Source organism: Petaurus breviceps, unplaced genomic scaffold (genome assembly GCF_028583685.1).
Source record: "Petaurus breviceps papuanus isolate PSGF00001 unplaced genomic scaffold, PetGlider_PUasm1.0 90822, whole genome shotgun sequence".
NCBI classification, from domain to species: domain Eukaryota; kingdom Metazoa; phylum Chordata; class Mammalia; order Diprotodontia; family Petauridae; genus Petaurus; species Petaurus breviceps.
Genome location: NW_027187351.1, coordinates 11,474,815 through 11,497,899, shown reverse-complemented (window position 1 = coordinate 11,497,899; position 23,085 = coordinate 11,474,815). Strand labels below are relative to the sequence as shown.

The 23,085-nt window shown below is 33.6% G+C and overlaps 1 protein-coding gene across 5 annotated transcripts in view; it reads right to left on the bottom strand.

The window, feature by feature from the left end:
• ZNF451 (zinc finger protein 451) overlaps nucleotides 1-23,085 on the bottom strand; it is a 135,580-nt gene that overhangs the window by 11,083 nt on the left and 101,412 nt on the right. For 4 of the 5 annotated variants that reach the window (XR_011164970.1, XM_069070678.1, XM_069070679.1 and 1 more), the window contains exons 10-14: nucleotides 20,325-21,955; nucleotides 18,767-18,910; nucleotides 17,062-17,192; nucleotides 13,570-13,756; nucleotides 6,335-6,412 (exon numbers count right to left, since the gene is read on the bottom strand). Coding sequence is in view for 4 of the 5 variants with exons in the window: in XM_069070678.1 (XP_068926779.1) it covers nucleotides 6,335-6,412; nucleotides 13,570-13,756; nucleotides 17,062-17,192; nucleotides 18,767-18,910; nucleotides 20,325-21,955 (2,171 nt within the window). In the remaining variant the exon portion in view is untranslated. The remainder of the gene's footprint in view (nucleotides 1-6,334; nucleotides 6,413-13,569; nucleotides 13,757-17,061; nucleotides 17,193-18,766; nucleotides 18,911-20,324; nucleotides 21,956-23,085) is intronic. The other variant, XM_069070681.1, reaches the window with a different exon arrangement.

The following is a 23,085-nucleotide window of genomic DNA, read 5'->3' as shown; positions in this document are numbered from 1 at the left end:
TGGTTTAATATTAGGAAAACCATCAGTATAATTGATCATATCAACAATAAAACTAGCAGAAACCACATGATCATCTCAATAGATGCAGAAAAGGCTTTTGACAAAATACAACATCCATTCCTATTAAAAACATTAGAAAGTATAGGAATAAATGGAGCCTTCCTTAAAATAATAGGTAGCATCTATTTAAAGCCATCAGCAAGTATTATATGTAATGGGGAGAAGCTGGAAGCATTTCCCATAAGATCAGGGGTGAAACAAGGGTGTCTACTATCACCCCTCTTATTCAATCTGGTACTAGAAATGTTAGCAGTAGCAATTAGAGAAGAAAAAGAAATCAAAGGAATCAAGTTAGGCAAAGAAGAGACCAAGCTATCACTCTTCGCAGATGATATGATGATATACTTAGAGAATCCTAGAGAATCAAGTAAAAAAACTGCTTGAGACAATAAATAAATTTGGCAAAGTTGCAGGATATAAAATAAACCCAGATAAATCCTCGGCATTCCTATATATTTCCAATGAAATTCCACAGCAAGAAGTAGAAAGAGAAATCCCATTTAAAGTTACTGTAGACATTATAAAATATTTGGGAATCTACCTGCCAAAACAAACCCAGGACCTGTATGATCATAACTACAAAACACTTTTCACACAAATAAAGTCAGATCTAACTAATTGGAAAAATATCAATTGCTCATGGCTGGGTCGAGCTAATATAATAAAAATGACAATTTTACCTAAATTAAATTATATATTTAGTGCCCTACCAATTAATTTACCAAAAAACTACTTTATAGAGTTAGAAAAAATAGTAACAAAATTCATCTGGAAGAATAAATGGTCCAGAATATCAAGGGAATTAATGAAAAAAAATGCTACGGAAGGTGGACTAGCTTTACCAGATTTCAATCTGTACTATAAAGCAGCAGTCATCAAAACTACTTGGTACTGGCTTAGGAATAGAGGAGTGGATCAATGGAATAGATTAGGCACACGAGATTCAGAAGTCAACGACTACAGTAATGTATTGTTTGATAAACCCCCAGACCCTGGTTTTTGGGATAAGAACTCACTATTTGACAAAAACTGCTGGGAAAACTGGAATATAGTATGGCAGAAACTGGACATAGACCATTATCTAACACCATATACCAAAATCAAGTCTAAATGGGTTCATGATCTAGGTATAAAGGTTGATACTGTAAGCAGTCTGCTAAAACAAGGAATAGTTTACCTATCAGACTTGTGGAGAGGGAATGACCTCATGACGAAACAGGAATTAGAGAACATTATAAAATGTAAAATGGATAATTTTGACTACATGAAATTGAAAAGTTTCTGTACAAATAAAGCCAATGTAACCAAGATTAAGAGGGAGGTGGGAAATTGGGAAAGAATCTTTACAACCTATGTCTCTGACAAAGGACTCATCTCTAAAATATACAGAGAACTGAGTCAAATTTATAAGAATACAAGTCATTCCCCAATTGATAAATGGTCAAAGGAAATGAACAGGCAGTTTTCAGAGAAAGAAATTAAAGCTATCTATAAGCACATGAAGAAATGTTCTAATTCACTATTGATTAGAGAAATGCAAATCAAAACAACTCTGAGGTACCACATCTTACCAGTCAGATTGGCTAAGATGACAAAACAGGAAAATGACAAATGCTGGAGAGGATGTGGGCAAACTGGAACACTAATGCATTGTTGGTGGAGCTGTGAACTGATCCAGCCTTTCTGGAGAGCAATCTGGAACTATGCCCAAAAGGCTATAAATACTTTCATACCCTTTGATCCAGCAATACCACTCCTAGGGTTATATCCCAAAGAGATCATAGAAATGGGAGAAAGACCCATATGTACAAAAATGTTTATAGCAGCTCTTTTTGTTGTGTCCATCAATTGGGGAATGGCTGAACAAGTTGTGGTATATGCATGTTATGGAATATTATTGCGCTATAAGAAACGGGGAGCAGGCGGTCTTCATATTTACCTGGAGAGGCTTAAAAGAACTGATGCTGAGTGAGAAGAGTAGAACCAGGAGGAATTTGTACACAATTACAGACACAACGTATGTGTGATGACCAACTTTGATAGACTGGACTCTTCTCAACAGTGCAGGGATATAAGTCAATCCCAAAAGACACATGATGGAGAGAAAAACGTGCATCCAGAGAAAGAACTAAATCAGGTGGAAGCAAAATACCTGATCTTTTTCGTTCTCTTATTTGATTTTATGTCCTCTATACCATTTTTCATTCCAGCTGGTACAATCCATCCTTATAACCTGACCATTGTATAATGTGAAAAGTATCTACAGATCCTATACTTGATTATAAGATGCCATGGGAGGGAGGGGAGGGAGGAGGACAAAATGTGAAATTCAAGGAATTGTGGAATTGAATCCTGTAAACTAAAAGGAAACAAACAAATTAATAAATTAAAGAATTTTAAAAAAAAAGAAAGAAGAGAAGCTGGCAAGAAGGAACTTCAAAGTGTGCATTTGATACATTGTCTTAGCTCTATACTTTTGTTCAACCAAGGAATTTAGGCCACTATTTTACTATATAACATCATTAGATCTGGAAGGAACTTTAGAGGAAATCTAGTCCAACTTCCCTCATTTTGCAGGTATAGAACTGAGGGCAAGAAAGTTTAAAGTGACTTGCCCAGGGTCATATAGCTAATAAGTGTCTAAGGTAGGATTTGAACCTAAGACTTCCTGACTCCATGTCCATTACTCTAAATACTATATCATGTTACTTTTAGAGTTTTAAGAGAAGAATAGGTGACCACTTTTTATACAACAGAACTCCAATAGAATTTTTGGCCTTTAATAAAAGTTTGGTAGATGATTTTTAGGTGTGTTTCATTTGAAAAGATGCCTAGATACTGAAATATGTTATTCATTATTAGCAAATTACAATCTATCAAAAGTTGTTAGTCTCCCACTATAAACTATTACTTGGCTTCATATTGGTAGCAACTTTAGTATCAGCTGTGTGATCTTAGATTAGTCTTCTGTAAGCCTCTATGTCTATGGGGATAACGAAAACTGAATTACCAAGAGAATCACTTGTGAAAAAAGTGCTTTATAAAAACAAAGTATCATATAAGTGTGTATTACAATTTCTTTGGAAGGTGAGTAACTCATTAATATTAATGGATTCTTCTTTACAATAAGCACTAAAAGTTAATCATAAAAAGCATTAATCGTAAGAAGCAAATTATTCACCCTCTTCAGGCCTCATTTTTTCATCTGTAAAATGAAGATGGCTTAAATGATCTCAAAAACCCCTCACAATTCTAAATCCTATGAACTTGCTTAAGAGAAATTAATAAATGTGCTTGGATTTTACAATATCCTTTATTCTTCAAGCTCACTCAATATTTTAAAAAGAAAATAAAAGTTAATTCAAAGCATGGGATTTTACTTAAGGTTACTATGTTTTAAGATAGAACTTGCCCAAGGTCACACAGCTATTTAATTTGTCAAGTGTCTGAGGTCGGATTTGAACTCAGGTCCTCCTGAATCCAGGGCTAGTGCTCTAATTCACTGTGCCACCTAGCTGCCCCAATGGTTATTATCTTTACAAAAAAGTATATATCACAAGTATTTTTCTTATTTTTTTTTTAAAACAAGAAGACAGTAGGGAAATATGTTTGTCTTTTCTGGTTTCTTTGTCTTGACAAGTTTCTTTAGTTCAAATGGCAGCAGTTTGTTAAAAGGTTAAAAAGCAAAATAAATGTTCTTACTTTCAAAAGCAAAATGTCTAGAAATGTTACAAAATATGTTACTATAGAAGTGAAAACTTTTTTTAAGCTAAGAAAATTTTAAATCCTCAAACTATAACCCGAATGTGGAAAAGGAAATGTTAAGTATCATATAGAAGATGATTTCCTTGAGTTCTCTCCTGATTTGAAATTCTATAAAAAGGGTAGTAGGGGAGGACTGGGAAAGCAGAAGGGTGTAAGTCACTTTAAATTACCAGCTGCCCAGACATCTTCAATGAGATGATTCACAAACTGGTGAAAAGAGAGCTTGCTAAATCTGAATTTCTTGATGTTTAATCATCTTCATTTTTTATTAGTTTCTTTAATGAGCAACAACTTTGTCAGCTGCTTTTGTTTAAATTTCAAAATTTGTTTCCATAGTTTTAATGAAATATTATGTGGCTACTAAGCACTGGCAGATCATGATGGAACAGAGAATAGTCTTAAAAAATACACAAACAAAAATCTGTTTCTAGGTTATAAAATTATATGGCCAATTTAGTCAGCCACAGTAGGCATCAATAATAAAAGATGAGTTTAAGTTTTCTACTTTCATTAAATATATTCTACTGCTATAATCAACCTCCCTACAGCACAAAGCCTTACGGTCTTGATCAATTATAATATATGTGAGAATAAGATTACATAATAATCTTTCTCTTGTGTGTTTAGGTGCAGGGCTGTTTACTTAACTCTTCCCTCCAAAAGCAGCTATCATCAATGTCAACTGTATTTTTGGAGCCACATAACTTCCTATGGCAAGTTCAAGGCACCTTGACATATGAGAATTAAAATGTATGTCCTTTAAAAACTGTGCACAAATGATATGTTGGTATGGATGATGGAAAATGAGGCATAAGTAAGATTAACCATGTTAATAGTTAAGGGGGAGTGGAAGGGGAAAGGCAGGAACAAGAGATTTGGACCTGAGGTTTCCATGGTATAGGGAACTCCTAAAGAGGAAAACACCTCTATAAATGCCTAATGCCAACTATTCTACAATTTGTAATGTTAGAAAGTTACAGGAGGCACTGAGAGTTGAAGTGACTTGCTCAAGGTCACAGAACCAGAATAAGTCACAAGCAAAGTCTTTCAGATTCCAATGTTACCTCTCTAAAGACATTTAATGTTAATATAATGGGAAAGATAATATCATTTGCACTACCTACCTAGTGGGGTTACTATGAGGAAGGCACTTTGAAAATATTAAAGGGCTTTATCTAAATATGAGTTATGTTATTGTTGTTGTTCTTCATGCTTAATTATAATAATAAATATACTTTTTAAGGATCCATGACTTCACTTCCATGGGTGATTCCTCCACTGATGCAAACTTGCAACCCCATCACACATCAGCAGGAAGTTCAAAATAGTTTTGGCCAAAATAAATCGATCACTTGATGCCAACCCTCTAATGATTCTCACTTCTCAAAAATTAGCTAGGATGATAACTGGATGACAATCTGTAATCAAACTTTACTCAGAGCTTCTCCAGCTTGATAGGACTGAGAGAGTTTGGGCTATGCTGGCATATTCTTTGAGAATCCAGGGTCATTTCCATACCATGATAAGGAATTTGGTAAATGACATCTCTAGGAGACAGAGGCTGTTTGGTAGAATTGGTCTATTAACTACCCACATAAAAGTATATACTTGTCTAATTAATTCCATTAAAAAGCTTTTAAGGAAAATAGTTGACTCAATTACTTTGAACTTTTCAGATGAAAATCTGAAAAAAGTAAACAACAGATATTTCTATTTTAACATTAAGTGGAAAAGGAAATGGTATTTTAAGGATCTAGGATCTTGATTAAAAAAACAAAGAACCAAAAAACTTTAGGTTATAGAGTCTTAGATTTGCCACCAATTTGCTGTGTGATTCTGGAAAAATCAGTCTCTATGCCTATTTTTTTTTTTAAAGCAATCAGGGTTAAGTAACTTGCTCAAGGTTACACGGCCAGTTATTTCTGGGTGTGGTGCTAAGTGTCTGAGCCCGGATTTGATCCACATGTCATCCCAACACTGGAGCCAGTGCTCTTACTCACTGTGCTACCTGGCCACCCCCTATGCCTATTTTTTATGTATAAAAACAGGAATTATAAAAGTTCCTTAGCTATACTTCACAGTGCTTTGTGACCAAAAACAAACTCCACAACCAAAAAACAGATAACATCTCTGTTAAAGTTTTATAAACTATAAAGCTACATGTAAGCACAAACATAAATGATGGAAGAATTTGACATTATAAAATTTTTTGCCAAAATCTCAATTTACATATTTCTGCCAGGATACTTGTATTATTTTTTAAATAGGTTACTTTTTGAGCAAAATGATATTTGTACACCATCACAAACAGTTATAGAAGTAATTACAATCAAGTGGCCCTTGAAGTTTTCAGACTAAGTCAGTGATACAAGTGGCTTTATCAAGCCTTTTATTTTCCTTAAAAATATTTGCTAATATTTTGAATGTCTACCTAAATTAATTACATGCTCTATAGAGCTATGTTTTCATTTCATTGGAATAAAAAAGGGAAACTCAACAATTAGGTTACCTTCTCTGGACTTGATTTCCTCTTCTTGTATAGTATTTTTGCTTGTTCTTGCTCGATCATTTTCGCTACTGTCACTGTCTGTAAAGCAGCAATATGTCAATAAATGCAAATTAACTTATTAAATTAATTATCTTATTTAATCACTGTTTTAGATGGTCTTGATATCTAATTTTGCTACAGAGTCAGAAATTTATTAATTTTCCTCTCTATCACCCTACCCACAAATATTTCAAAACGAATACAAAAGAAATCCCATTTTCACTGAAAAGTATCAGATTAACTCTATAATTCTTAGGTTCTTTAGAGCAATACTACCCAAACCACTAATTCAATTTTATGTACTTCCTTTAAGATATATATAGCCTATATTTAAAACAGGATCTTCCACTTAAAAGCTTTTTCTAATCTCTATCATGATTTGGGGGTTGTCCCTTGCTTCTGAAAAAAGTTCTCGCTGGTCTTGCCAAGCTAGAAAGGCTTTGAACAGGGCCTAGTGATGGATTAACCCTATTAATAAAGGTTCATACTGCCTAAGTTTGAAACAGCTCATCATCAGAAAAACTGTCCATTAAGTGATTAAGATATTTGGTTAGAACAATTCATGAAGACTATCTACTTGTGTCAAGTGGTTGTGATTTTGTGTCAACGGAGAGTTACTCACATTGATGCATTCATGTAATCTTTCACTGAAATAAGTGATAAGAAACATATACCTGGACACTTAAATATAAATACTAAATGAAAAAGAGAATTAGAACTTTTAGAAAAATCTAGAAACATGGAAGTTATATATAGTTCACCATAAAGGCAATAAAATCTGAGAATTTCATCAATTAACAAAAACAGACAACCATTTTTCCTCTCTTGAATAATATGTAGACCCATTTTCTAAGGGATTCTCCCAGAAAAGTATTAAGAATAGACATATTCTAATAACTTTTATCCTATTACAACTACATCTTTCTCAGAACTCACTGTTGCAAGTTTTATTATTAGAATGGTTTTGCAATTACTTAATGAAAAACAAATTTATTTAAATATTTATAATTCTAATATCTAGTTCTTGTCCAGATAAGGTTTAATTTTTTCAAATTTGAAAACAGAATGGTTCTCACATGAGTCTTATCAAATGGCCAAATTCAAGTATGTTTTTAACATGCCTCCTTACATGCAAACATGTCAATATATTCAAACTGATAAATAATTGCTAAAGAAATCAAGCTAATATGTCTGATATTATGTTTTACTTTTACCTGTTTTTGAAAAGTGTGTAAAAACTTATTCTAGAAAATATCCAATTTATATCTACTCCAAAATAAACTCAAGCAAAATCAAGTTTGTGGAAATAACTGTGCCTTTTACTATAGCCTAAAAAAAATCAAAATGAGGTCTTTTTGAAAACATAGTGGAATTTAAAACCTCCACCTGCCAGGAAAAGTACATTAAATAAGCTCTACTGTCATAGAGACAAAAAAACAAACCATGGAAGTTGAGATTATAATGGAATTAAGAGTTGTGTAAAAACACCAGGTTGTGATGACTTTGAAAGACCCCTTGTTCCACAAACAACACAAAGCTTGTGTTGTTTTAGAATAATAATTAGAATAATTAGTATTATGTTACCATATTTTCACTACTTTTGTGGAAGACAGCAGTACCAAAATATCCTTAACAAAACCATCAGATTAACTTCTATAATCTAATGTAGTTATTAAGTGTATGAAACCCTTAATAGAGACATTGTGACATTACTTGGAAATAGTAACTCAGAGCAATGAAGGAACGTGCCAGAGATGCTGTGCTACAGAATATCTATAGCTTAATTGTTCCTTCATTTTTATGAGTTACTAAGACAACTCACTGTGAAAATCTTTGTTATCTACCTTTAGATACTGGCTGAATAAAACTTTGAAGACTTTAAAAAGATTAGTGATTTTATCACTATGGCTTATTCTCTTTCCTACAAAGAAACCACAAGCCTTACATACTTTAACAAACTGTTTCATGAGTTGTACTGGACATAAAAATTATATATATATATATATATATACACATATATATATATTTCTATCTCTCTATATATCACATGATGGGCCTTGCTACTGTGTTCCTTAGATGGCAGTCTGTTCAAAATCAGAACCTTTCCAATTTGAAAGAACTTCTTACAGAGGTTGTGCATTTTGCTTGGTTTAGGCTTTCAGAATCCCAGGGTCACCTACATGTTATGTATATAAAACATTAGAGTAGAAAACAGAAACACAAGCCACAGCTACACAAACCACAAAGTTCAAGAGATTTTGAAGTTACCCGTTCCTGAAAGAGAATTTTGAATTACAGTAAAACCTTTTAAAATTCAACATAATTAATTCTGAATGAGTGTTAATTCAGACACAGGCATTATTTCTGTGAATTTATATTGAAGCTGAAGTTTGGTTAGCTACTAATTGAAGATGAATAAAAAAATTAGTAGCATAAAAAGACTACAAGGTAAATCCTTTACTTACTTTAGAACTGAAAAGTAAATTTGTTTTCTTATAAAGTGCATAGTTGAGGCTTAAAATAACAAAAATCCTTCCCCACAAATTAGTCTAAAATAATGAGGTTATACTTTACAAAACTAGATCTGTTCCTATGCCAATTTTTCCTGCACTCCTCCTCAATGAGGAACATATGGAAAATATTAACTGAGAGGTTTACATGAGCAAAAAGGCACAGCTAAGGCTACTTGACATAGGAATTAGCCCACCTAGGTTCTAGTCTTGGGCCTGCCAAAACCAGCTGTGCAAGCTCAGAAAAGTCTCTTCCCCTTTCCAAACTTCAGTTTGTTCATTTAAGTGGTTTTGGATCTGTTAAGGTCTTTTCCTGGCTCTCAAGTTCTATAACTCCAAAAAGTCACTGAAAAGTTTAAATGAATAAAATAGAACTAGTATCTCCAAGTAATCAAGGTCAGTAAATGGTACAGTAGGGCCTCTTCTGTTCTAGAAGGTTAACATGTGACCATCTACATTCAATATCACAATTTCCCTGAAGATGGAAATAGCAATCCAATACCAAAGTCTACATGAAGCAGACACTGAAACAAAATGAAGAAAATCCTAAAGGTATTAACTTCCAATTATAATGAATTAAGTTTAAAATTTTCCTCAGAGTCTCTGTGAAAGGTAGATCTTTCTAAAAGAAACAGTGAACTAGAAATTATTGTTGCAAAAAGTGTTTAATAGAGTTATGGGCTCATTATTCCATGTTCTAACTTCTGATGCAATTTTTCAGATGTGATTATCATTTTGGTTAATGTGACTTGTTAACAACTGTTAATAAAAAGATGCATTTTTTTAAAAAGCTCTGAAATATTGCTTTTCCTTGGCCATCTAACATGTACATAAACAATGGCAAAGAAGTCTATAAAATCTACAGTTCTTCAGCTACCTTACTATCTTGTGACTATATCTATTCATCTTTCTTACCAGCAGGAAATTTATGTACTTCTCTGGGTCTTTAGGATCCACTTTTGGTCCATACATATAATCTTTGCAGTTATAAATATTTTTCATATATCATCCTGATTATTTCTTCCCCCCAAAATTGGTAAGGACAAATAATTAGTGGTGGCTAGATAGTTATACAAAGGGATAGTAGGTACAAGTGAAAAAAATTAGCCTTGGGAATTTAAAAAATACTATATTCTGAGAAAGCTGCTTATAAGATGACTGAGAGTAAAAGTGACACAAATTTAAGGTTAGAATAAGGGTGAATGTATCCACATGGACAAATCTGTGAAGCAAACAGAAAGGGACCAGAAAGGCAAAAGTCTATTTGTACTGTATTGTTTGGGTATTGCCAGAGGGGTTTACTCTATTATGTTAGCAACAAAATGGGCAGAAAAGAGCGATAGCAAGGAAAATAGAAGTAACACAGGTCTAAGTATAGTTCTAATAAGGGTGTACATAAGTAAGTACAAGTGTAGAATAGATTCTGAAAAATAATTCACTTGTATACTCTGATTAAGCTGAACATTGGTGGCCTGATCTTGATGATTTAAAATTTTTTTCATAATTAACTTTATATTTTTAAGTAGTCCTATGTGAATACGATATAAATAGTAATAAAGAATCAAATCTATCCCACTTCTGTAGTCATATCCTACACAAAAAGGTTTACTGAGAGTAGGAAAAATACTCATTTGTAACACACACAGACAAGTAATTAATTCACAGCAGCATTAGCTGCGATTTGAAAAAATGTACCAAATGATTAGGAATTGGGAATGGCTAAAAAAACTCTGGCATACGAATATAATGGAACATATTTGTGTTCAAAAGAATGATAATGTGTATGATGTGGAGTACAAAGAAGGCAAAGCCAAAATAAAAGCAGAAAAAAGTTTAAAAAGACATCCTTTCTACTGACACAACAGTTGAGTCCAAAAGTATAGATTAGCATATACTATTAGTTGCAATCACATGATTAGGTGGTTTTGCTTGACTATTGAGACATAGCCCCCTGGGGTGGGGGGAGGATTAGATGGTATTGGAGGGCATTTGAATGTCTGGAAGTGTCTTCAATGTCAATACAGACTAGAAGACTACTTATACCTTAAATTATAAACTCATCACTTTACAAATAAGAGAAGTAGAAAACATTAAGGAACTTACTCAAAGTCAAAGACCAAAATAATGGCAGAATTATGAATTTTTTTATATCTTCCTCTTACCCTCACAAAATTATGCCCAAATAGCCCCAGAAATTTTAATAGGCCAGTATTGTAGGCATCAAGCCACAAATTCCACAGATCCCTGTGCTTCGCTACCTCTGTATTTGCACTGAGGAAGTGCTTTCTGAAATGATAGATTTAACTTTACTTCCTTGAAAGTTATAAAAGATTGAATTCCCTATTGATCAACATACAATGTTACTGAAGATTTCTTTCAATTTCTCCAGGGAGCAGTACTTAGATAGATTCTACCTCCCAAATAATACTAATTATTTGAGCTGTCTAGAAGGAGAAACAAGAGCTAAGAGTATAAAGGACAAAAAGTAAAGGATGAAAAAGAAGTTAAACAACAAAGAATGATAAATGCTCTGAGTCAGTGGATGGTTCTAAACTCCACTATCTTCCCTACTCCACCCCACTTATCACAAAAACCTAAAAATGACAGCAATGATACAGATCTCAGTTCAAGTAGTTATCTGGACTCAAGTGGTACCTGGAATCCCCTCCAAGAAATTGTTAATATGACTGAAGTGAACATAAAATGAAGATGCAAAAAGTAAAAAAACTGTCCATAGCTTTGTCTATAGCTCTGGAATAAAGGTATATATCCTATACACAGGAATCACAACTACCTAAAACCTCAGCTAAAATTACATCCCTTTGGATTAAAGTTACAGGGAATAGAGAGAAGAAAAAGAGCCTCTTAAGATACCTGGTACTAATGAATTCAAGTAACGGTATGATTCCTTTTTAAAAATGAGAAAGAAAATGTAGCTTCCAAATGAATCTAAGCTGTGACAAAATGGCTACTACTTTGATTAAAGTTGCTGTTATGACAATACATTTTGACCTCATCTGAGATAAAAAGATACTGATCCCAACATATAAAATGTTCAAGAGCACTGGGAAATCATTATGTTGTAGTTAACACCTTTAGGTATTACTTGTATTTAAATTATCAGCAGTTTTGAGTTTATCAAACAATTTATCAAATGATATACATTATATATAACAGTGATGTTTCTTCAAGTATCACTAATAACATGTTAAGATACACTCTTTGTACTGTCATCATATAATAACTTCATTGCTTTCAAAGGTCAAAAAAATAAGCACAATTTTGTGCTTTGTGTGCCAAAGGCACATGAATATCCCCCAAAAGATTTTAAGTAGGGGAGGATGAGATAACTGACACTCAGATATAAGAGAATCATATTTTAGAGGCCATCTAATATAAGGGACAGTTACCAGGAGATATCAAATAGCCTTTTTCCTCACAGTCCCCTCATCTTCATGTCTTGACTATTGATTTTCCTATAGTATCCCATCTAGCACTCAATTAATCCAGGCAACACATTATTACTGAAATGCATGGAACCAAATCCTATTCACATTCCTTAAAAGTGTTCAGCATGTCAATGAAAAAGGAAAAACTGAGACAGGCACAGATGAGATGGTAGAGGTAAAATAAAGGTATATACTTTTCCATCTTTAACAGGGCAGAAGACAGGCAACAGTTGAGAATCAGTAACAAGGATGAAAAAATTGGCAAAGGTGTTAATAAAAGTCAAAATAAATTCAAATAAGAAAAAACTTAAGATTGGGCAGGTAAACAGGTAAATTGGGGAGAAATACATATTTGAAAGAATAAAAATTGTAAAATAAAATATAAAAAGAATTCAATATATAGAGGAGAATAAATATGGTTAATCTGACTACTATTTTTGTTGTTCAGACTTGGGACAGTAAAACTTTTGAAATGATCATGATTTAAAAAGTCATTGTTAAATCTAGAAAAAACTAAGTGGAACAGTGAATGCATTTAATCCCCTAGGATTAAATTCCTTGATTCAAGTAGCAAATAAAAAACTCCCCCCTTTTATTCTATGTATTTTTGCCTATTTTTTAAAGAAACAATAGTGACATTAATAAGGTACCTTAGATTGTTTTCTTTAAACATGATGTAGAGAAGGGACAATATAACTTAATTAACAAATTCTTTCACTTATTGTCTTATACTCTTAAAAAAAAATAAGATGATGTTGTTGGGTCTTCAACAAGCTTTACAATAAAGCAAGCAGAGAGCTAAACATACTTATACAGATTATTCCTACATATACTCAAGACCACTCATGCTAGTCAAGAATCATTTCTTCTATACTGTTTGCTATCATACTGTTGGGTAAACTGTATTTGTGTTTTTTCTCCATATAATTTTCAAGTGGAACCATGAAATACAACTGAAATTTCCTATCTACAAGATTGCATTCATAGGATCCAACCTATCATGACACAATAACTATGAACTGTTGTATCACATAGCAGACTCAAGAAAATTACAGTAAACCAATTCTCCTTCTATATGTTTGCCAATAAGAGGGGGGAAAAAGATGCAAATCAGAAATAATTATGGTGGTTTAGTAACTGGGGAAACAGTTTCCTTGTGGACAGCCATTTATTTGTTTCTTTCAGCAATGAAGTCTCCTCCTCTTGGGCATTCTGTATGGTATCTCCAGCTGCGTACCTTTAGTTGTATCAGATATACTATTTAATAAGGCACACATCATATCCCCCTCTAAGTGATGAGGGTTTAGGATGTGGGCTGGCCTCTGAGTCTTCTTAAATTGATTCTGTAGCTCCAGAAAACCTTGATCTCCTGAGAGAATAGTGAAAGGAATTTGCTTAGGTAGCTGTTCATCTAGACGGCCAGCCTGTAGAACAAAATATAAAAGTCAGGAAAATTCAAAGACATAGTTACAATCTGTAAACAATTTGTATACAACAATTTGTAAATATACAACAATTTGTAAACAAATTTGTATACAACATTCGTTTACCAAAATCATCAATTTAGCAAAATACATTAGCTATGTGTAAAAACATAATCATCAGTGTATTATTGATAGGAAAGTATGAAGACAAGGGTCCCTGTAGTCAAACATTTTCTGATAAAGAAATAAGGAACACTTATACAAATAACAAGATGGTACAAACAAGAACATAATCTAGTGAGGCTGCTGGGAAAGGTTATTAAGGTAATGAGAGCTTCAAACAGAATAATTTGACAATGAGTATGGAAAGGAAATCCAAATGAAATACTAGAGTACTGGGGGCTTGGTGATTATTAGAGATAGAAGGGAAAGAAGAAAAGACCTAAAACAACTTTAAGATCTGGTGCAAGAGTACTGGAGGAGGATGAACCTAGTAGAAATAGGGAAGTCAGTCAAATCTTGATTATCTCGTAGGCATAATAATGAGTTTGGGATATCTAAGTCAGCTGGATGGACCAGGATGAGGATCAGGTACTGGACATGTGACATTAACAGAACTAAAAATTCCTGTGAGAGAAAACTCTACCAATATAGATTAGTACCGTCTCTAAAACTCGAATACAAGTATTTTCTCCACTATAACACACTATCCTTCAGTCTTTTAAGTAACTGAAAATGGTCAAAAATTGGAAAGAGAAGATGAAGCTGGAAATTGTAGTTTTGAAGACCTCTTCATAAAGGTAAAATTGAAGCTGTGACAATAGATGAGCGTAGAAAATATATACAGAGAAGAGATACATGCCTACATCCTGGGATAGTAGTAAAAAGAGTCAAATGAAGGAATGGGGGCAAAAAAAAAATGGTCATAGAGCAATTAAAACCAGAAAGTACAGAGTCATAAATGTGAATTTTTCAACAAAGGCTATAGGGGGAGGGTGGGAAAGAGGGTATAGTAACCCAGAAAGGGACCCCATCCATCCCCAAAATATCAGAAAAAGAACTTATCTATATAAAAATATTGATAGACATTCAATTTATATAACAAACCAATCAACAACCCTAAACCCTGTGAAATTTATCTGTATAAATTACACTTTTGGGGCGGCCAGGTGGCTCAGTGAGTAACAGCACCGGCCCCAGAGTTGGGATGACCTGGGGATGGAATCCGGGCTCTGATACTTAGCACCACACCCAGAAATAACTGGCCATGTAACCATGAGCAAGTTACTTAACCCCAATTGCTTTAAAAAAAAAAAACTTACACGTTTAAGGTAACAGATATAAACAAATTAGGCACACTGATGTAATCAATAATATTAAGTGCCATTAAAAACAATAAATATTTGAAGCATAGAAGAAAAGAATTACATGAGGTAATACAGTGCAAAATCAATAAAACTAGAATTTTTGTACACATTGACTGTAACTAGATTAGATTAAAACAAAGAAGAAAAAGACAATTAGAACCCAAAGGTAAAACTATGAGCAACACCTAGAAAAGGGGACAAAACATAAAATATTTCTGTGGGGGTTTTTTTGTTTCATTCTGCATTCTAAAAAGTTAAGGTAAGAATAATTCTTCTAAGGGGCAGGAAAGGAAGGAATACAGAGAAAAAAATCTAGATAATAAAACATGTATTAATAAAAATCAATTTTTTTTAAAGCTAAGGTAGTTACAGTAAGATTTTACTATTTGTTTTGTGTATTATTTTGTTTTGTTGACAGCTGTTAAGTTTGTAATTTGAGGGGGATAGAGGGGTAGGGTAAAAATGGTTAACAATGTAAAATTCTGCAAAAGTAGAAAAAAATAATACTGAAAAGAAATGACTAGATTGGACAATAGGCAATTTTTAAGCAAAGTTTTTAGCAGAACAGGAGGTAGGGAAAAGCCAGACTCTATAAAGGATGCTGGAGTGATGGAGTAGTAAGATATCATTCTTTCTAAAAGATGGACAGAGATAAAAGAGAGCCATGGGACAGTACAAAAGGATGGTGGTGGAGTAAAAAAAAGGATGATTTGGGAAAAATTTGAGCATATTTCCTAGGCCATAGTAAGTTATTAATTTAAAGTCAGAGTCTTAATATAACAGAACAAGAGAGTTGATGGGATATGGTACCAGAGAAAATAGGAAAGAACAGGACCAAAGTCACATAATGGAGTAGGTCAGTTTTAGAAAGAAAAAGTGGTAGAGAAACAAAGTAAAGATAAAAATTATACCTCAAGTAGAAAAGTGAGAAAAGGAAATTTCTATTAAGGGATTTTAAAACCTGTGGTGAAAAATTTTGATAGGAAACCAAATGTAGGTAAATTTAAAAATTGCTAACCCACTCCAAATGAAAATAAATCTATGAAAGCATTCAGCTTAGAAAACTGTAAGTTTGGTATAGAAAAATTTTCCTATAAATGAAATATGTGTAATATTGTATTCAGCTTAGTCTACAATGTCAAACATTTTTTTTGTTTGTTTAAACTCTAATAAGTTATAAAGAACTGAGCTGCACTAGTGCTTGGTACATAAACTTTCACTTTTTTTAAGCACTCTTATAAATGTCAGCTATTAGTGACAGTATGGCTTGCTCAACTTGAAGGCAGAAGGCTTGAGGTTGACTCAAAACTTCAAACTTCAGACAGACACTAGCTGTGTGACTACAAGCAGATCACAACTTCTAAGAACATTAATTTTCTTATCTGTAAAACATATGCTACCTACTTCAAAAGCTTATGTGAGAAAAGCACTTTGAAAACCTTAAAACATTGTGTAAAGGGGAGTTTTCCTTTTATTATTAGAGAAAAACCTTCAAGAATGATGTACAAACTGTTCTTGCTTTGTATAAGTGGACTATTCTGCAGGCCTCTACATAAAGTAATTTTTATGTAATGTTAATTTGCCTATGGGCATAAGAAAAGAAAGGAGGGATTCCAGTGGCACCAGGGTGGTCTCTTTGTGGACCATTCTACCTCACTTGAAAGGTTTATTTTTTGGTGGGATGGAGGTTGCAGAGCACGCCAGGTGTAGGAGTTGCAAGAATAGAGAAAGTATAGTACTATACTCTAAAATTAACAATTTCAGAGGTGTCTTTTTGGAACGCAGAATCCTTTAAAATAAGTTGAATTTGTGTAATGCAAATTTACATAAAGTAAGAACTGCCTTAGTTTTCTTTAAATTTAAATGGAACCAATATTTCAACACAGAATCAAGTGAGCTGTAGATACCAGATATACTTTTAGTACAATTATAACTCACATGCATACAGATGGCAAAGTCAGCAGCATCTTTTCTCTTACTGCAGCGTGGATGAAGAAAGAAGCATCCAATCCTATTGAGGTAATTAAAGATCTTGCAATTGACTGGAGGCTTCCAATTGGTATTTCCTCCTAAGATTTCAATGTTAAAAATGTAAAAATGATAGTCAAATTGGAGAAGAAATCACTGAGAAATTCCCCTAAATTTTTTAAACACATGAATAAAAAATCTAATGTCAAAAACTAAAATTAATTATACTCTGTATCTGTTATTACTAAACTTAATTTCTTTACTTTGGTGGAAGAAATTATATTCTATACTATATTTTAAAAGTACAAAGGATTACAAATTCTATTTTAGAGCTTTGACACGTTATCAATATGATATTACACAATAGTAAATAGCAAAATAGTAAATAATAGTTCTCATAAAATTCTTTGGGGGAGGAAATCAGACATTAAAATAATTTCTCATTGAAGATCAGGGTAGTAGATGTAGAGATATATATTAACAGAATGAGGGGAGACCTGCTAGCCCTGAGGTTTATGGGAGCTTACTAACCTTAGTAAACAAAACTTAAACTTTAGTGTCTAGTGTTTTGATATTGAACCCTTAAAATGGAATTTTGAGCTATGATTATTTCAGAACCAAGCAAATGATTTCTAGATTCCCAAAGACAGCTTTAAAATAAAAGAGAAATTAACAAAACTCTAAGAGACTTTAGGATCAACAAATCTAAATACAGCTAAGATTATTAAATACTGAATGTCATTCTCAAAACACAGAAAATACTTAAGATACTGAATGCTATGACAAAAGATTTCAAAGAAATTTCTTTTTTATGTAATCCTATTAATAAAAGAAAACATTTTATAAACTCCTTAATAAAATCTGCACCACTAACAAAAACCAAGAAATTTTAATAATTCAATGTCAAAATATTCCTATAGATAAGCATTAACTTTAAAATACTGATAAGACTGATTTATATTTAGGGGTGGCTAGGTGGTGCAGTGAATAGAGTACTAGCCCTAGAATCAGAAGGATCTGAGTTCAAATCTGGCCTCAGACACTTAACACAAAACTAGTCCTGTGACTTTGGGTAAGTCACATAACCCCAGTTGCCCTACCTTTCCCCCTCTAAAAAGAAAAAAAAAAGATTTTATTTGCCATTTTGAAAGAACACTGCCTTTCAGAAAGATCACAAGAGCCTAACTTTGAAGTTGAAAGCGATCTCTCTGAAGTCATATACTCTAACACTTTCATTTCACAGATGAGGAAAACTGAGGGTAGGACAGATTAAGTGATTTGCCCAAGATAAGACAGTTAGGTAAGGAAGAGAGCCAGGATTTCAACCCACATTCTTTGACTTCCAAATCCAGCACACATTTCACTATATCAACACTGTAGCATCAGATTCAGAGTCCTAAGAATTACATTCTAGTTCTGGCTTCAGATTCAGCAAATCATACAATCTTCCCTCCACTTAGCTTTATCAGTATGGTGGGCATTCTCTTTCCTTGCTTGCCTCAAAGGGCTTTACATATAATAATGTACTTATAAATGTAAAATGTGGAAAATAATCATTACACAATGTAATGTGTCCAAGTTCTATTCCAGGAGGGTTCAAAAGCAGTTCCATTTAAGTGGGCCAGATTGAATTTAAAGCAAGGGGGATATACACAACTTTCATTGTTAACTTTACCTTGAAATCCCCAGACAAAGGTTCCCTGATTAAGGAATCCTGGTAGATGACCAAAAAAGTTTGACCAATTATCAAAATCCACAAAGACTATATGAGTCATGGTTCGCAAGTAGTCCAAATCTGGTAGTTCAACATCTCCTTCATCTGGTAAAGACACATAGACAGGTCACTATCAGTCGGAATTTCTGTAAAACTTTTTCTCAGTATGAAATCTTGGCAAAGTAAGACCAAAAAGGCACACACACACAATTATTTCCCCATATCTACCTGAAAGAGAAGTAGCTACAACAAAATAACGGCAATTAAATTCTTAGGTATGCAACTTGAGTTAATGTGCTGAGTCAGAATCTGATTTCATCGTGTATTACTTTTTTAGCAGTATAAAAATTTTTTGACCCCATTCTCATTTTTCCCCTTTCCCTTATCCTAGGGTCATAGGGCTTTTATTTCTGCTAAAAGCCCCCAGGGCTAAAGAGAGGATTAATACCTTTTGTAAAGGCAACCTTGTGAACCAGCTAAGATGAACAACAGTAGAGCAACGTAAAGCTACTGATCATGCTTTGAGTTTAAAGGACTTGGGTTCAAATTTTTACTGACAATCACTACTTATTTGATCTTGAGATTTTATCTGTATAATGAGGGGTCTGAATGAGATGACTTCAAAGGTCTCTTCCAGTTTTAAATCTATGTTATTATCTGATAGAAGGCATTTAAGAATGAATAGGGGAAAAGAGTGTATACAATGAAGGTGGCAGTATACTACTAATTTTAATTTTCTGTTTTATACTCTTATACTATGGATCAATCCGTGGGACCAAAACATTTATGCGCTTTCTTTGCTATCATTTTAAATCCCATTGCTAAGTCATTTTTTTTTAATATGCAGAAGTTTTCCCTCCAAAACATAATGGAAACATACCCACCCAGATTACATGAAGAGTACTTGTACTTTTTAAAAATGACCTTTAAAAGCATTCTTCATAGCTAAAAATTGAAACCAAAAACACACTAGCTCCTAAAAGGCCTAGTTCAGCAGACCTCATTCTCAAGGGGGCTTAATGCTGTTAAAAATGACAGCAGTTAACATCCAACAAAAGAATTTTTAAACTCTCTAAGAACATGGACAAAAATCCCAAACTAACTTCCTTTCATGAAGAATTTCCTGTGCCTTATGAGAATCATGACAACGTTGAGACAGGAAAAATGCTATATGATAATTATCTCTTTTAAAAGATATGTACAATAATTTAAGTCTCTTAAAAGTATGGAATTTGGCTAAAAAAACCCAAGTAAATGGGAGATAATAAAGGAAGCCCAGTTACTATAACCTGGATGATCTATTAGCTGACTGAAAAGCTTTAGATTTTTTCTCTCACATTTCTGGTTTAAAACAGATGGGTTATGGTTTAAGTTTTCATTATTTACGATATCACAGACCTTATTATAATTCATTTGAGTCAAGTATTATATACTGTCTTATTGGAGACATGCTGATTATTGCTGCATATATATATGTTAAGCTCTACAAAATTGCTTAATCATAATTTTAAGGTCATACCTATGTTTTGACAGCCTATGTCATTCTTAGCTCCTGAATCCATGTTTAGTAGTCTATTTGAAGGAGAGTCTGAAATTTTTGGATAGCTTATGGGATGTTTCAGTTTTCTGTCTACACGTGCACCACTGGCAGTAAACTTGAATGGGCTTAATTTTTCTGGTCCAAAGTGAGCTATGTTGGGTTTTTGTAAGAAGCAATGTTTTGTGTGAAAATGTTGCTGAGCACTCTCAGCATCATGAAAATTTTTGCTGCAGACGGCACACTTCACAAAGTACTGCTCTTCTTTATGATCTCTCTCTCCCTTGTGTCGTTTAAGAACATGGGCATTCATGTCTGCTACATTCTGTGCTGTTGCTGAACACCAACAGCAACGAAACCACAGATTACCTTTGTCAAGCAAGATCTGTAGACATCTACTGTGATCTTCCTTCCTGTTAGTTTTGCAGATGTAACTCTCCCGGCAGCCACATGTTAATAAGCTACTTTTCTCCAATACTGGGAAATCTTCCTCATTTTTAATTGAAGTTTCAGGCTTTTCTGATACAAACACATAGTCTACGCTGTGAACATCCTTATAGTGACTCAAAAATGCTTCCTCCACATCAAAAGTCAGATCACAGAGGCCACAGAAATATTTAATTTTTATGTCATTGTCATGCTGGTCTCGGCAGTGTCGGTATAATGTCTCTATCTTGTGAAAAGACTTTTTGCAATGGTCACAGCTGTACCTATGAAACTGATGACTTGTTAAACACATACAGTGAAGTTTAACACTTTCCTGGGAATCAAACATATCTTCACAAATTCGACACTGCCATTTCCCTCGCGGAGGGCTTTTTGGAGGACTTGTGGAAGGGGATTGAAGAACAGGCAAAATAGCTGAAAGACTACTCCTGTTAACAGGGCTACTCATCAGCGTCTTGGAAGAGGATGGCAAAGGTTCCTCTTCTCCAGCATCTTGCTCATAAAAATAAGTGTGTCCACGATGATATTCAGTCACATGAGCCATAATAGTCTCTTTTCTCCGTAATTCCTTTTTGCATGTCCGACACCAAAAAAGAAAGTTATTTAAATGCGCCCCTCCATGAAACCGGCTCATGTGCAAACGCATAACACCTGCATCTTCAGAGACCTTCCCACAGACTACACATTTATGGCACATTGTATTTGCTGAGAATACATGCTTTTCTGCTGCATCTTCACTTAGGAACTTTTGTTGGCATTCACAAAACCAGACCGACTTATTTTGTTTCGTATGTATTACACCTTCACTGTTTTGATCCTCCAAGTTTTTCTTCTTCTTTGGAGTAGAGTTGCATGCCTGTGTCCTTGAATCTTTATTGGATAGAGTCCTTTTAAGTGATGAAAATTTTGAATGCTCTAGCAGGAGGCGCAAATCAGAGGGAGGTTTGTTGCCTCCATTGACATGGCAATACATCAAGATGGATTCTTCCATTGAGGCAATGACTCGGACTTTGTGTCCCAAGTTCTGCTTGTGATTATTGGTACTGCTCTCATCCACAAAGAGTTCATTGCAATTTAGACAATAACCTCTTGCTTTGAATCTCTCAGCCACCTGGGAGACACTCTTCTCAGCTACTGCTACAGGACCAGCATTTCGACAATGGACTCTGAATTAGACACAAAAGATAAAACATCTTTATAAACTAAATGTTTCTAAATTCTATAATTATGCATGAACAAATAAATGCTTTTTAATAATGGTAATGTACAACGACATTTAAAACACTTCAAAAATACTTGTAGTTTGCTTTATCTTGCCTGTTTGCAATTTCTATGGAAGGGTTTGAAGAGAATGGAGATGACTGACACATATTAGATAATTGTAACTAGCATCAAATAGTATGTGTGTATGATATATTTATATCATATGTTATATATAACATAAATATATAAATACTAGATTAATATATATCCTATAATGTATTAACTATTCTTGAAGACTAAACTGCTTAATATGTGAATATTTTCTTGGGCAACAAGATGGCTTATTTTGAAGAATTAATACAGGCTAGAATGATTGTTTGAATCAAGAAAAATGAAACTTAATGGTAATAAAAATTATAATTCTTATAATTAAGAATAGAATGGCTACTCAATAAAAACTGATGTGTATGTATGTATGTATATAATTATAATTCATGTTTCTACTACTTCCTTACCACTCATTTTCTATTTAATCTCTTCAATATGGATTTTACCTCTGTCCCTATAGTAATGAATATTAATTATCAATGATCTTTTCTTGATTTTCATTCCCTTTTATCACTCCCCAAGTATTTTTTTATACTGTTCTTTTTTTCACCCCTTTCTCTCAATTAAAATCTCATTTTAGTGAGAGGTGAACTTCCTAACACTGGCCAGTTTTGATTTTCTAAATGTATATAACCCAAAAAGGTTCAATCTTTACCCATTGAATACTTTTTTCAACTTTGTCAATATTTCCCAAACGTCCATCTCCAAACTTGATTTTTCTCTACAAGTTCCATAACAACACTTCCCTATCCTCTCTTATGGGACACATTTCCACTTGGATATCTTGTCACAGACTTCCAAGCTTGGAGCCTCTTCCCCAACCCCACACTCTCAAAACCAGTTTTGCAATGTTTGCCAAATCTCTCTCCTTTCCTTTTCCATTCTCCCCACAAGCATTTATGATAGGACTTCCCCTATTTAAACATGGATCACTTACAAAACTCTTCTAAAAGATCTCCCAGGTTCTAGGCTCTCCCTCCCTTTA